This window comes from Cuculus canorus, chromosome 8 (genome assembly GCF_017976375.1).
Source record: "Cuculus canorus isolate bCucCan1 chromosome 8, bCucCan1.pri, whole genome shotgun sequence".
Lineage (NCBI taxonomy): Eukaryota > Metazoa > Chordata > Aves > Cuculiformes > Cuculidae > Cuculus > Cuculus canorus.
Window position 1 is genome coordinate 26,541,474 of NC_071408.1, and position 15,789 is coordinate 26,557,262.

The following is a 15,789-nucleotide window of genomic DNA, read 5'->3' on the forward strand; positions in this document are numbered from 1 at the left end:
AATCCAGAACTTAACCATGAGCTTCTGCTGGTAATGACCCAGTGGCTTATAGGAACGATATTTTATCAACAAGGACTCAAGCAGCAAGAAACTAAAAGGTTCATTTAGCATCGCTCATTAGCACCATCTAAGGAAAAAACATATAAGGGTAAGAAGTTAAATCACACCGCTGATCACCTAAAAGAACAATAAAAACACAGGAAAGCAGAAATTCAGAGCTAGAAACACACAGGCATCATTTAAAAATCATATATCCCTAATATTTTGTTGCCAAACAAAAAAAGTCATTATTTCTCATTTTGACATTAGTCAGAATAAGAAATATTATTTGTTTACTTCAGCAGTGATATGCTAGGGTTAGAATTTTAACCTTGAAGAAAACACTGTAACTGCTACTTCATTATCTAAAAAGAACATCAGAGATGCTTCCTGGCTAGAGAGCCTAAATGAAGATGATTAGTATTCACTCTGTGTCCCCTAATGCATTACGCAAACTCACAAGTTAAAGTATGAATGCTAGAAAGAAATTAATGCTTTCATATTTGAAAAGCCATTCCAGATCACCAGGGGTTAGCTGTGTTGAAAGGAATAAATAAAACATCAACAACTTTGTATGATTTGAAATATGAGCCATGCAACTGGAAAGTCCTCCCCCCCCCCATAAGTTACATTATGTAAAAAATAATAATTCATCGTTTTGCATCCATTTATAATGTTAAAGAAAACTTATTCTTTTAATTCAAGACCTTTTGTTTTCTCCTTTTCTCATTTATGACAGTTTAGGCGAAATCATTTAAAAACGTAACTAATTTAATCAGGTGTGTGTTTAGAAAATGAAAAGCTAGACCATGACTGCCAAATGACAGAGCAAAGCAAAAGGGAAAGAAACGGATTAAAAAAATCAAACACAACTTGTAAGAGCCACTCAGCCATCATCTCTGCACAGCGCTGCTCTTCCAAGATCCTCAGTAAAACTGCCTCTTCTTGTTTCCTTCTCGCGCAGGACAGCCCGGACATCCCTACAGACATCTTGTTAACAGTCTGTCCCAAGGACGCTATCTGGAAACCAGAGGGTTATATAGCCAAGTACTGCCTGCTGCTTCCATGTGCCTTGGTACGAGCCATGCCATCTAATTAGCAGTTCCCAATGACGACACGCTTGTCTGAAGGTTGCTGGTGGCATTTCAGGGTTCCCCCCCCCCTCCACCTCCCAAGGGGAGGAGGGAGAAGCTATAGTGGTTGTGGGTAGAGGCTGATGCCATTCCTCCACACATTGCCGGTGACACATGTACAGGAGGTAGGAACGGATAATTTACAAACCGATTCCCTTATGTGAAAGCCCCATCCGTCACTAACTGTAGCTACTGGGGCATGAAATTAAAATCACTGTCCTCCCCTGGGGTTCAGCGGGAGCAATAACTGGGATATGCAAGTCACAACGCTGTAATTGAGCTAATATACTGATGGAAACCAAAACAATAGACCTGCAATGCCAAGAACCAATAAATTTAGTCAGTCTTGTATTAAGAAAGCCATCCCAATCAGAATATCCATTTGCCAATGTGCAGCACCAGTCACCGCAGTGTAATACTGCCCCCCTCCTCTGTTTCTTTTGTTCCACGCACAGAAACACCTGTAATCCTTCACTTGCCTCACCAACCGGCTACACCTAGGCAAAAGCCATCAAACTTCTCCTGGCCAGTTCTACTTCATCAATTAAGCCAGGTAAAAATTGACTATAACCTTTTTTCCTCAGTAAGCTGAGGACCTGTCCCATTCTCTAAGCTCTCCCCAAGGTAACAGATGTAGAATTGAATGTGACATATTCTTTGTCATTTGCACTTTATCTTATTTTTCAATATTTTTACTTTAAATGTGAAGTGTAACACTCAACTTCGTGTTTTCCAATATAAAGAAAATCTCTTAAATTCATTTTTATTCCAGGATAATTTCAATGATGCAATAAGCAATAGGTTTTTCTGGCTAAAAGACAATATTTTACGCTCCAAACAAGGGAAAAGATATCATTTGCCATAACTAATGAGATTTGTTGGCATTTTATTACAAAAGCCAGGATCTAAATACTTTTAAAAGCTTTCTGCTTTGGTATATTTAAACAACTCATTATTTACATATCCAATTACTTTGTTTCACAGATACATTTTTTGCAATATAAAGCAGATTCAAACTGCAACACATTAAATCGAGTTTCCTTTCTGTGATTTGAAACACTGTACGAGTTCCATTTGTTACTACATATCAGAATCAACACCTTAAAAAGAATTTAAGAGAATCTATTCTTTCACAGTAAAACTGCGTGAAAATCCGAGGGTTCCTGCCACTTGCTGACCTCTTCATTCACCAATAAATTATCATCACAATCTTTCTATATGTTATAAAAATGTATGATAAAACTACTGTTCTACTGTACAGACCATGCAACTGCCTCAGTAGAGGAGCTTTTTTGAGGACCTTCCCGTTGGTATTATTTACATAGTGTGTAACTCTGCACGATACTTTACAAGCTAAGCAAAGATAAAGACCCTGCCCTCAAATCTGGAATAGTCTAAACTTGACTCTAAGCTTTTTGAGTTTCAGGTGAGCCCTCCAAAAGAAATATTACCATCAACTTCTATATATTTAGACTGAAACGCCACGATTATTTCCTTCCAGGAGGCAGTCTGAAGGGCAAAGCATAGACTGCCAAGCAGGGGAAAACAAGTAGTTTTTACATATTACAGTGTAAAACAAAAGCCAAGGAACCACGATAGGATAGAATAAAACAAATGAGAAAGATGGGGAATGCAGTCTTTGGCATTCCTCCACTGTCTTTAATTTCTTTGTCCCCTTCCTTCCCAGCCTGTTCTGCCTCCTTGTCTCTCTGAGTTCCCCCTTTAATCGTCTCTAGCCCACCTTACTTCCTAAAGTAAATCAATTAAACTTAAGAGCTGACCCTTCTCTCACCCCGACTTTGCAGAATACGTTAAGGAGGAAGAGATTTAAGCAAGCCTCGAATGGCAATTCCTGAACAAGCTCAGAAATGACCACTGTATCTCCTCTAAACACTGTTCAACTTCGTCTTCCCTTGTGCTTAAGAGCAGCAGTTTAATGCATGTAGGGTCAAGGGGAAAAGGACATTGAAGAAGTGCATTTGGAGGATTTGTTCTGAGGGAGGGGAGAGGAAAGGAAAAACCAGATTTATCCGACCCACACCACCTACTCTGAGATCCTGATTAAGCTCTTCAGGCCAGAAGACAGGCCTGAAAGTGCAGGTGGGAAGTGGCCAGACTCAATTTACTGCTCTCTTAATTCTTTATGGTACAAGAAATCTTTGCCTACATGGAGGAGGGAAGTCTGGGAGTGGCAGAATTTCAGGCTCCAAGTATCTGCTACCAGAAGCAGAAAAATACACTGTAGTCCCCTTGCACCCCTGGAAAGATAAGCTGTTTCACCAAGCAAACACAGCCACTTTTAGTGAAATGCTTTCATCTTCCAAGCCATCACCCAAAGAAGCCTGAACTCATATTTCACAGTTGACGTGTGCAAATGCCCTGCTTCCAGGCTCTCGAGATAGAAGGTGGACATGGGCTCACTTGGCTGCAGGAAGCCCTTCCAACTCCTCTTCCAATCATCAGCTCATGGTGCGCCCTGCACACGCCAGGCTGCTCATGCGCCCCCCAGCCCACAGCCATGGCTGGGCGACGCTCGTCCTGCCCAGGAAGGTCACCCTGCCACTCTCACCCTCTGAAACATTTCCTTCTGTTCTAAACACTACAAATACTGAACAATTTCTTTGATTGGACAGTTTTTCCAGCCCCATCTGGTGGCATCAGTGGTCAAACTCTTGCACAGCATCCAAAGAACACCACTTCCACTAGGAAACACATTTTTAAATCAGTGGTTAGCAATTCTCAGCAACCACAGTGGTTACCAATATCCCATATACAGACAGCTACACAGGCCCTGAAAAGATATTCCCTACCTCTCTTGATCTGTCAAAATTATATTCCCCATCCAGGCAGAACACCACAAAACCAAACATGAGTCATTTTTCTCCCATGCATAACAAACATCAGGGAAATTACAGCCATACTCATACAAACGGGGCAGCTAAAGATTTTACCTGATACAAGGGAAGATTTTGCAGTTTTCACAAAGCTTTTTAATACAATAATTGTCTATTAATATAGTATTTCTATTCCTCAGCCATTTTCTAATGCCTGGAAAGAATGGCAAAGGGGCACAAACCAGTGCAATTCATGCCAGTTGGTTGGCAAACAAATCAATGGTAGATAATAAATCTTCACCAAATAGATGAAAAATTATGACAGAAAATAAATTATTCCAGATGTTCTGTTTCAAGGTGTCTCCATGATATTTGTTATCTGAGGCTGCGATCTTTGCAAATCCTGTGTTTTCAGCTTTCTATCTTCTTAAATCAAAGCAGAGGATTAGGAATACGTTCCCAAAAAATGAGCTCTGGACCCAGCAACCCGTCATAGCACTGACTCTTCTCAACAGCTACGGCATAAATTCTAAGAGATATTTTAAATTTAATATTATTTTCATTTTAAAGGAAAAGAGCAACCTTTAATGAGTAGCTGAAGCATACTGAGCATGCATTAAAATTGTGCCCCCTTGTGTATGATCATATGCTTTGAACACTACGTAACACATTCAAATACTAAAACCCCACAACCGGATTAAGTTCAGCTCAAGAAAATCTTTTATGAAAAATTCATAGCAACACTACAAACTATGGTGGTTTTCACTCCTTGAAGGCACTATTGTAATTAATAAGTCATTCAGAGTATTGAAGTACATGAAAGAAAAGCTCAGTAATTTCCTGCATCTGAGTGAATCCAATTTTCATAAATGGTACCAACTGCCTTTGACTTAATCCTATGCATATTTAACTTTTGTACAAACAAAGTACACAGGTGAAGTGATTTGCTCAAGTTTGCCCATGGCAGATCAACAGCAGACTGGAACAACTCACATCTCCTGACACTCCCACCTGCTGCCCCTCTCTGGAATCCGCATTGTCTCTCCTAAAATCAAAGCCCTGACTTATTGTTTAAAGTTTCAATCAAAATAATATATTCTCCTTTCCAGAGAGCACTTACATCCTGGAGAAGTTTCTCCAAGTTTTCCTGCAGCTCGTAAAAGTACCGAGAAGTAATAAGACCTTCACGTGATTTATCTAGGCAATCCCTGGCCAGTTCAATAACTTGATGATGAATGAAACTTAGGACCCCATCTGCTAATTGCAGCACATTCTCTGGAGCATTGGAGGCAATAAACTCGGCCAGCCGTTCTTCCATCTGTGCCGTGGCCTAAAAGGACAGAATAAACAGAAATTATTCTCAAGTTTTACTATCCCAGAACTAAAACTTAAACAAGCAGGCTGCTAAAACAACACACTCTTAATTCCAAAATGTGCAAGGCTTAAAAAATATTCCAAAGTACAATAGCATTCTGCTGAGAACAAAAATAGCATTCTGTACGTGAAAGTTATGCTCACACGAGTGAACAACAAAAATTAATCAGAACACACTTTCTGAAAATGCAAATGACCATGGAAATATTGTGGTCCTGAGGCTGTATTCCTCCTTAGGTCTCTCGAGTAAGGACATAAGATATGAGGCAGCTTTCAGAACTTTTAGGCAAGACCATGGAATGTGAAAATCATTGCCCCAAGCAATAGACATGCAGTATTTCTATCTCTATAATCACAAATATCCTTCCTCCAGAGAAGCATCTATTTTTGCTATTGGTAGAACAGGGAGGAAAGGCCATATCGACATCTCTGGGATACACGATCTTCTACACTCACTTCAATGAGAAGTCAACTTTCAAAGCTTGATTCCACAGATTTAAAAATTAAGCTTTTTTTTTTAAAAAAAAAAAAACAAACCAAATCAAAACAAAACACAATTATTTTCATTGTGGATCACTTCATCACATTTCAGTGTGACTGAACTCAGACTGACTTTTCTAAAAATCCAAACCTATTTTCATTGCTTCTCTGGTACCAGAAGCCCCAGTGGCAAATCAGGGTTTTGCCAAAAACTCCAGTACAACTTGGAATGACTTTCAAAGAAAACTCTGCATTTCCAATATGTAAACAGAAAGCTTACCAAACCCAAATAAGTTTGGTTCAGTATCAAGCAAATTTAATGCAATTATACAAGGGAATAATAAGAGAATGTTATTCCACACATTTTGAAATTACTTAAAATAGGGGGTTTTTAGGTATATATGAAACTAAGCAAAACACCTCTCCTCCAGTCTTGAGCTGATTTGGAATTTAAAGAAGATGACAACTATTAGTTAAAAATATATGGAGACATTGGCCTCATAAACAAAATAAATGGATTGAACAGCCAGAGCATGGCCCTTCTCCTCATTCCTGCAACCATTTGTCATGCCAATAAAAGGCATGAAAAATTTAGTAAATATGATGTACATGCACAAATACAGATAGCTTTTCTACTTCTGCTACTCAGAATTAACACGAGAAGCAGAGAAGGCAGCTTCAAACTCCCAGCAAACTACTTCTGATTTCCAAGCAGTGTAAGAGCTGGGCTCCTTCTCCAATGAATACAACAAATTAATTCTGAGCTTGGTCAGAAGTTCATTGAATGTATTATTCAAAAAAAGGGATTCCTTACCTTCGGAAACCTTTCCTTGTACACATGATTCATCATTATTATTTCACTGTCAAAGGAAATTGGGGAGCGACCCGGGCTAGAGAAGAAAAGTACGTTATCGTTTACAGATATCACATCAAAAATCCAGTGCTGGTCATCATGCTGCCATGCTGAGCCTTTCCAAAGCTTTGACTTTACCTCAGTAATGGGCAAACGCTTAACTTCAGGAAAATCCTGGCAAGCAATGGCAATCTACAGCCCCCACAGTTAACTCATCTGAAAACTGCTAACAGTCCTGTCTTCAGGTGAACTCAGGCAGAAACTCACCTATTTTCACTGAATGCAAGTCCCAATATACAAGCATGTAAAAAATGAGTGCATTTGTTGCAGGTACATCTGTTATTTCCCTCGTTCTCTCACTGCCCCCCAAGGCAGTGGTAGCAGCCCTGCCCAGGAAAAAAATCACTATTGTCTTGGAATCTCTATTGCCTGAAAGGAGCAGAGCAAAAACAAACAAGGAAGTTCAGAGGACTTGCTTTCCTTTGTCTGAAGAATACCACGTTACAGGAGAGGTGCATGAGCACTGTTATTCAGCTAAATCTTATATACAAATACCATAAGCAACAGGAACAGAATACTTCTATGAGCACTGCGCTACCTTGAGGCAAGTTACACCACGGATGCATATGCATGTGTGCAGAGGTTAGCAAGCTACTAACTTCAAGGCACACCAAAAAAAAACCAGGACACTAAATCTTGACAAACTGCATTTATATTACTGTTTGGGTATTTTTTTCTAAAGAAGAGTTGCATCTCATTTCATCACATCCGATGGTATGCAACGCTCTGACTCACTCTGCCGCTGAGGACAGCCAGAGTGAGGTAATGCAGATAATCCCCAGCTACAGCATCGCCTACAGCATCTCATTTCTCTGGTTACCTTGTTTTAACGTTCAAGACAAGCAAGGGTTCCAATTATTTGGCATCTTACATAATCACTGTCTTTATGATTTTAAGAGTAATACATGTTGCTAAAAATATTTTCGCCATGGCAAAAAATACAATATTATCTTGAATGAGTTCAAACGTTTTAAACTTTCTTGGGAAGGATGAAATGAATCTCTCTAAATGGAATAAATGCATTTTAAACATTTTTACATGCATTTTTACAGAGACTACCTCGCTGCTAACCTATTTAGAGGAAAAAACATTCTCTTGGGAACATATATTTACAATTCAAAGAAAATTTAACTCACTGACTCATGGAATATAGCAATACCAACCTCTTTTCATGGCTGGTCCTGGAATTCCATGAATTACATTGTGTCTTGTTTTTATTAAGGTCTATCCCTCAGCTTGGGAAAATGCACTTCAGATTAAATCTCCCACTGAATCCTTATGTTAAAGGAGAAAAACTGATTTGGATGTTTTGGATATCAAGTAAAAATACATTTTCATCAACTTTTTTTGAAGAAACTGTATCCCTCAGCTTGGTAGATAGCTATTTTTAAGCAAGGAAAAAAATCCTAAAAAAGAATCTTACATTTATATTCGTATGTAATTTATGACATAATAAAAGGAAGGGCAAGAACATTTAAATTTCAGACTTAAAAGCAAATTCCCACACATATCCAGCCTTCTATCTTTATCCTTTTCTCTCTAAGGCCAAACAATCTGCCACAAACACATGACGCTTGTTTACTGGCAGTTCATATGGAGCTGAAGAACTCGGTGAATATATAATAGTTATTGAAGAATTTATTTTTCTATAATGTATTATTTCCCTGTGTGATTTAAGTGAGGGATAAATTACAAGGCTACATAAGCCTTTTGATACTAACCACAGAAATATGAAGGCACATACATACTTCACTTTAACACTAAAGTAGTCCTACTAAAATTTGTGCATGCCTAAGTAATTTGCTGTCTTAGGGCTACAATAAAAGATGAAGGGTTTTGCCTTTCGCTTTCAAGGTACTTTATTCATATGGATACAGGAAATTAAGAGCTATGCAGAAATCGTGCTTCTTGAACTGTCCTGCCAGTAGATATTTCCTTAAGGAGAGCCACAAAAATGATAGGGGAGTTCATCAGGTTTGCATTTGGGTTTTATGTATCTGAAACAAAGTGGTTTCTTCGCACGAGAGCATGCTGTTTGGCACCACTTACTTTTAATCCTTTATCTTCCATAAGCATTGGCAGTTTCATCTCTCACCTTTGGAAGCTGATTAATACCACTTTTTCATAGAATCATAGAATCGTTTGTTTTGGAAGGGACCCTAAAGATCATACAGTTCCACCCCGTGCCATGGGCAGGAACACCTCCCACTGGATCAGGCTGCCCAGAGCCCCACCCAACCTGACCCTGAACACTTCCAGGGATGGGGTGGCCACAGCTTCCCTGGGCAACCTGTGCCAGTGCCCCACTATCGTAAGAACAACGGAGCATTGAAGCAATGCCAGATAAAACGAGCATCAAGGTTCAAACTGTCAGTCTAAATAAAATTTGCCTAATATAACAGGTCCAATTAAATGTCCAGTTGACTATAGCAAGACTGCAACATAATTTTTTATGCCTGGAAAACTACAGAAATAATAAGATGGATAACTGACTAACTCATCAAAGGCCAGCTGTCAGGCGCTGCTGGTTGCTTTACGGCACCTTTGAGACATAACCAGGTGAAAAAGAAACCAGGACCAGGCAGAAAACTGACTGCTATCAAAGGAGAACATAAGGGTATCCAGAGAAAAAGAAAAAATAAGTGTAATACATTTTACTGGCATGACAGCTTTTCAAATGCAAAAGCTTCACACATCTATCTAGCACCAAAAATTTCACATACAGAACTAAACCAGTCTAACATTTCAATCCTCACAAAGGAACAGATTATTTTCTGTAAAACAGAGGACACATACTGTGCACATGCATAACATTTTAAGACAAAAAGCAGGCTGCTTCTCTTCTCTTGGTGTTGTCAAAGAAATGATTATTGTCAGTGAGCTTTTCATTTCAGCAGAGCAGACATTAGAGGAATAATATCTGTCCCCTTAAGCTTAACAGCAGAATGAAAAACTGCTCTCTCTTTTCCCTTTCTTCACCCTCTCTCCACTTTATGAAATGATGTGGTGGTAGACTCCCAGTGACATCTACCTCCCACAAAGGTTTCTACCCCTTTTACATGTCAAAACCCATGTGTCTTTATCTGATGCTAGAGAGTGAAAATAGCTTATAGACAGCTATTTCAAGTAATAGCATTTACAGTAATAAATTAAATCTTACAAAACCTAGTTTAACTGTGACAAAATAAAACTGAGATGTTTGTGAAAACCTAATTTTTCCTCCACTGTGACAGCTGTATTTATACAGAGGAGCTAAAGGCACTCTGTGCTCTTCTGTACGTTACCCCACACACGAATGCCTAATTAAAATGTACTTACAGCACATTATCAAAGTCAGTGTCCACAGGAAAATTAAAACCACAGGCCTTAATTTTCTGTCATTTTCAGACCCACAAATTATGGAATTCTAAAACTAGAGAGCTGAAGTTGTATGAAGTAGAAACTAAGTAAACTCTCTGCTGAAGGTGAGCAGAGTATCAGCCTTCCTCTTGTTCTAAGAAATAAATATATAAACCTTTGACCTCATACAAATTATGTTAATAATGGAAGTCAGTCAGAAAATTATCCAGTGAAAAATGAGACAATAAAGCAGAAGCAAATATGGCAATCTACATCCGACCACCAAACTTCAGAGCAAATACAACTCATTGTTTCACACAGACCTCAATAATCAGACTTTGGGGCCTAATCCTGTTTCTGGATAGGGCAAACTCTAAAGGAAATGTGAGCTCGGTAGAACAGAATCCAGCTGCTAAGCTCTGAATTTATGCACTGTGCACAGCAAAAAAAAAAATACAGTTTCCCACAGAATTGCAACAAGCTATACCGTGGAGGAAATAATGTAGAAAATTAAAGGTGCAAAATTAGATTATTTTTCAGTATTTATTCAAGGATCCTTCTTCCTGTATAATCGTAACCAAACAGCACAGGAAGTCCACACGGGGCAGTTATTCTAGTGCTGCTAAAAAAAAGGGAATCTGAGGCAAAGCAGGTTATACAGTAATTTTTCTTCACGTGGAAGAGACAAGCAGCGAAACTGAACTGAACTCACTGAGCACTTTGAAAAGTCATTGTTTACATTTTGATTTTTTTATACACATTTCCTCAAACACTGAGCTTCAGCTGTGTTTAGTCTGCAGAAAAATACTGTTAGCGATTGGTTTTATATCACTGAACTCTTTTTCAGTTCAGCCCTTCTTTATACCAGCAGTGACATTCGTATGAACCTATGGAGTGTTTTATAAATTAATGAATAGTAATGATAAGATATATGTGTAAATACATGAAAGGACATTAAGGTAAAGGGAATACATTTCAATCACAATCTCTTGGAAAGTAAGGACTAATGAGTTTTTCCACAGACTTACACAGGGCTCTTTCCAATGGTTCATGATTTTTTACGCACATCAACATTAACTGACACCATTCTAGACAAAAAACACTGGAAAGTTAAAGTAATGAGCTGTACCGAGGACAAATAAGAATATCCAGTTTTTCCCCATAGTGGAAAACCATGAAGACGGTGAGTGAAACCAAAAGTTAATAAATTTCAAATCAATCACTTTGAAGAACTTTTTTAAAGCCAAGTTCACAGAACTCACTGTCCTAAGAGAGAAAACAGAGACCATCATTATCTGTAACGTAGTTCTAGTGTATTTTCATAAGAGATGGATGCCTTATGTTTCAGAATATAAAACTATTATCCTTCTCTTGCAGATCCGTGGCTGCGTGAATCCCCGCTCTGCAGGGAGCACCACCTGCTCCTCCACAGCTTGTGGCTGACGGCACTTTCCAAAAGCAGCAGCATGAAGTGATGAAACCACCAAGATTGCTCAAAGGGTTAACGCTGACACTTAAGTGCAGTGAGATAAGAGCACTCCACAACCCGCAGGATCAATTTTTAAGACAAAAATGGACTATGTGGGCCACTGGTGTAGTTTCACACCTATTCCTTCTTCACATCTTGGATATTTTACTGTCAGAAGCCTTTCTTGGCAACTGTCATCTTCTAGGAGTTGTCTCTACATATTCTCAATGGCAGGATGTCGAAAGTAAGGTTGGAGGACTGCATTTAAAAAGCACTCCCCATCAAAGAGATGAAGGAGTATATTGGATTAAAGATGATCTCATCTACTTCAACTGTATAAAAATTCACTGCTACAGTCTTCAACTCTTTTTCCCTAGACAACATTAACCTGAAATACGAAAGGAGATGAAGAAAAATGGGCAGATTGGTGGGCTGAGTGACTGCAGAAAGGCAGCTCCTGAAGAAGTCGTTATTAGTTAACTCTACTTTTATCTCTGCAATTCTCACACATTCCCACGTGTCAGCAACTGCTGAAGGATGACAAGTAAAGAGAACTTGGAAAAGGTGGAGGGCAGCATCTCTCTAACTCAGAAAAAGTAACGATGCCAAGTTTAGTGCAAGAATTCACACTCTGCATGCATTTTACCCCCGGGAGAAAAGATCTTCTTCAGGTAAAGTCTAGGACAGTTCTAAACAAAGTGAACATAGCCTGGGCAACTCTGTTGGTCAGTAGCTTGAAGGATTTGAGGGCTGCATTATCAAGAGAAAAGTTGAGATATCTAGGAACTACTTCTTTAGGTAATAAAGAAATATTCTCTTCTACTGAAGAAACGCTGGAAACACCAAAACAGGTGGGTCACATGGAAATAATGTTCTTTCATTTGGCATGTGAGTACTGAATCTATTAGAGATGGATGAGAGAAGAGTCTCCTGGCTTTGGCAATCAGCTTTATAAGCATGTCACACTTCTGGATTCCACCGTTGCTCTCAGGTTATCTCCTTCCTCCCGCACAGGAAAACAGTAGGGAAAGAACAAGACCTTTTCTTCGGTGTAGAAATTGAGGGGATTTCAAATAAGGCACTTTTAATTAGGTGGCGAGTATCTTCAAGCCCCATTGGCAGAACACCTCAAGCAACATAGGTGTCACCAAGATGTCACTGTTGACTGTACGCTTTTTCATCCAGTTTGATCATTAAGACTGCTCTACATGAAAAGAACATTTGCAGCTAGATAGAATAAAATGGTAAATTTCTAGTCAAAGAAGTAACTATTGGAAAAATTTAATTCTAGGCAATCCTCTTTCTAGGAGCATAAAAGGATCATCTGATACTTCTAAAAAATCTTGGGTTACAGAGAAGTTCAAAACCAATAGTCTCAGCATTTGAGTGTAATAATTCAAAACACCAGTTTATCTTTCATAAAAAGAGACGTAAGGCTGCAGCCATAAGGTATGAAAAATTAATACATGTTAACAATCAGTCATAAATATCAGATCATCCTTTAAATTACAAAGTTGCAACTGCTGATTAAAGAAAATGTCTGATGTATTTCATTCATCTGCTTTTCATTAAAGCTGATCAAATAAGACAATTAAACACATGAAAATATTACATTTTTAGGAAATTCTTACTTAATTTTCAACACATGAACTGCTCAGATTTTTTTTCCTTGTTTAAGAAGAATATCCTCTCACAAAATGAGCTAACTATCATGTGGGCAAAGAAATACACAAGTTGTGCAGTGAATAAAGTCTAGCCTTCACGTGCTTCAGCACTTGTTTGTTTACAAGGGCACGCTACCCACTGTTAAAGAGGGCATTTACACCTGCAAACACTGCTCCAACTGGTTGGGCTGACAAACGCTTGGTAGTGGCAAGGGTGCTGTCGAATCACACAGCACCACAGTACTAGCAATAAGGAAAATGCAAAACAAACCAGGCACAGTGAGTTTAAAAAGTTCAACTAATTCATTCTAAGCTTTTGAATACCAATAAGGCTGGCTGTTATCACACTGAAAACTAGAGAAGGCATTCAAGAGGATATGTCTTGTCACAAATTATAAGCCTACATATGATAACTCTGCTTATAAATTGGCTCACAAAGGTAACATTCCCCACAAGCTGATAATCCATATTAACAAGGGGAAAAAAAAGAAAAATTGGGCTCTTCGTTTTACTGTTTATATCATTCTTTCATTAGCAAGAATGTCTCATACTTCATTATGCCCAAAGTAATACGTCTGTGTTAAAAAGGACCACAATTACTTTAGTGATGCATTGTCTACCGACAGTAGCTGCCTTATCTGTAAAGAATTAGTATTACTACAATTACACTACTCAGCGATAGTCAGCGTTAACACTGACAGCAACAGGACTGAAGTAGAACTACTGTTCAAAGAGACTTAGTACAATCCACAGAACTAGTCTTTTACTACGTGGCAGTTTGCGGAGGTCACAGGCTAAGTGTGCTACTACTTACAGTACTCACCTGCTCCTGTAGCGTACTGTGTAACTACACTTAGTAGATCCATATGCAATTACCATGCAGCCTGCACTGAAGTTTAGAACATACAAATAATTATAAATAATCATGAAAAGTCAGCTCTGCCATGAGACAATACCCACCGTGGATTTTTTTGTTATCATGGCCTGTTTCACTTCTTTCTATTACAAACCCCAGCCTAAGTCCTGAGCTGGGCACACTGATTCAGTATTCCCAGGGGGCAGAATTTCTGGATCTTGTCCATTGATTTAAAGGTGATAGCCGCCTCTGACAATCTCAAATGAGAAGCAGAAGGGAGACTTCATCTCTCTCTATAAATCTCTTTTCTTTCACAAGATGCTGCATCTAGAGGTACACACCTCTAGACTTTCATCCACTTGGTCCAGTACTAAATGCACAGCAAAACTTAAGGCTTTTACCGTGATACAAAAGTTTGTGGATTTATTACACATAATTGCAAGAGGCCTGCAAGAAAGACTGTCCAGAGAGTTTGGGGAATCTCTGTCCTTGGAGATATCAAAAGCCACCTGGACACGGGTCTGTGAAATCTGCTTAAGCAGCGGTTTGGACAAAATGACCTCCAGAGGTCCTTTCCCATCTCAATCGTTCTGTCATTCTGCGAAAGACAAAGTTCTAGTTGTTTCTGTCTCTAAGTATGGAAAAATAAACTGCACAAAGAAATAACTCCTAGATAACTATCTTTGAGCAACCAGTTTGCTGAAGCAACGATAAAAATTATTCAGCTGCTAATCCAGGAGAAATGTTTTCAGCACTATTACAAAATTGCTCTTGGGTGCAATTCCATTTAAGGTTTTGATTCCATTTCTTCTAGTTTCCATACCCCTTCAGAAGCACTGCTGATAACAGTGACTGTAAACACTTCCTTATAGTAATAAGGCAAAATTCTGAGAAGAATCTTCACTGAAGGAAAACTATATCCTATAGATTTAGTCCAAAATGCTTGTGGATTGTGTTTTCATAGCTATTGTGAAGATACAAGAGCAGACCATGCAATTGTTTTACAATCCAAAACCTCAGCGTCAAATGCACAAAAAATAAAAAGTCGTTTCTGATTAGATGGGGTGGGTTAAATGTCAGTTAAAGTAATTTCAAAAGCCTGTACCAAAACAACTACCAATGACTATTCTTAGATCTGAAAGCACACATAGAAATGCAATACACGTGTCCAACATCTTAAAAATTCAACAAGCAACCTGAAGCTCACCTGAGACTGCGAGATCGAGGCCTCATTGCTGGAGAATGGCGCCCTTCCTCATCAGTGATGCTCTCAGTACTGAAATGCTTTGTCAGGAAATGAAGTTCATCTGCCGTGGGCTGAAAGGGCAGCTGGTGCAGCTTCTCCTGAGATGAGCATGATGACTGAGTACAGAAAAAAATACAGAAAAGAAATGCACTAAACGCATGCATAGGGGTCAGCTAATGAATGGAAAAGGAATGGATTCTGGCCAAACACTGCACACTCCAGTGGAAAAGAAAGCTACGTATCAGACCAGGCGCCTCTTTTTATTGTTCTCATTAGGCTAAGCCAACCATTACGTACAACGAGAAAGCTGGTGAGATCAGGAAAACTTTGGGAGAAGGCATGGGGAAGCATTGCCTCTGATTCTGGAACCATTACATCAGATGTGTAATTTACTATTTGGAGACAGAAAGGAAGGCATGTGTGTACCACTGCTACTCTGGAAA

The 15,789-nt window shown here is 38.9% G+C and overlaps 1 protein-coding gene across 11 annotated transcripts in view; it reads right to left on the reverse strand.

Moving 5' to 3' along the window:
• Positions 1 to 15,789, reverse strand: part of MAST2 (microtubule associated serine/threonine kinase 2) — a 196,705-nt gene that overhangs the window by 34,969 nt on the left and 145,947 nt on the right. For 6 of the 11 annotated variants that reach the window (XM_054073774.1, XM_054073772.1, XM_054073782.1 and 3 more), the window contains 4 exons: positions 15,308 to 15,462; positions 14,068 to 14,133; positions 6,675 to 6,750; positions 5,127 to 5,336 (listed from right to left, as the gene is read on the reverse strand). In XM_054073774.1, the coding sequence (XP_053929749.1) occupies positions 5,127 to 5,336; positions 6,675 to 6,750; positions 14,068 to 14,133; positions 15,308 to 15,462 (507 nt within the window). The remainder of the gene's footprint in view (positions 1 to 5,126; positions 5,337 to 6,674; positions 6,751 to 14,067; positions 14,134 to 15,307; positions 15,463 to 15,789) is intronic. The other 5 variants (XM_054073777.1, XM_054073776.1, XM_054073779.1 and 2 more) reach the window with 2 other exon arrangements.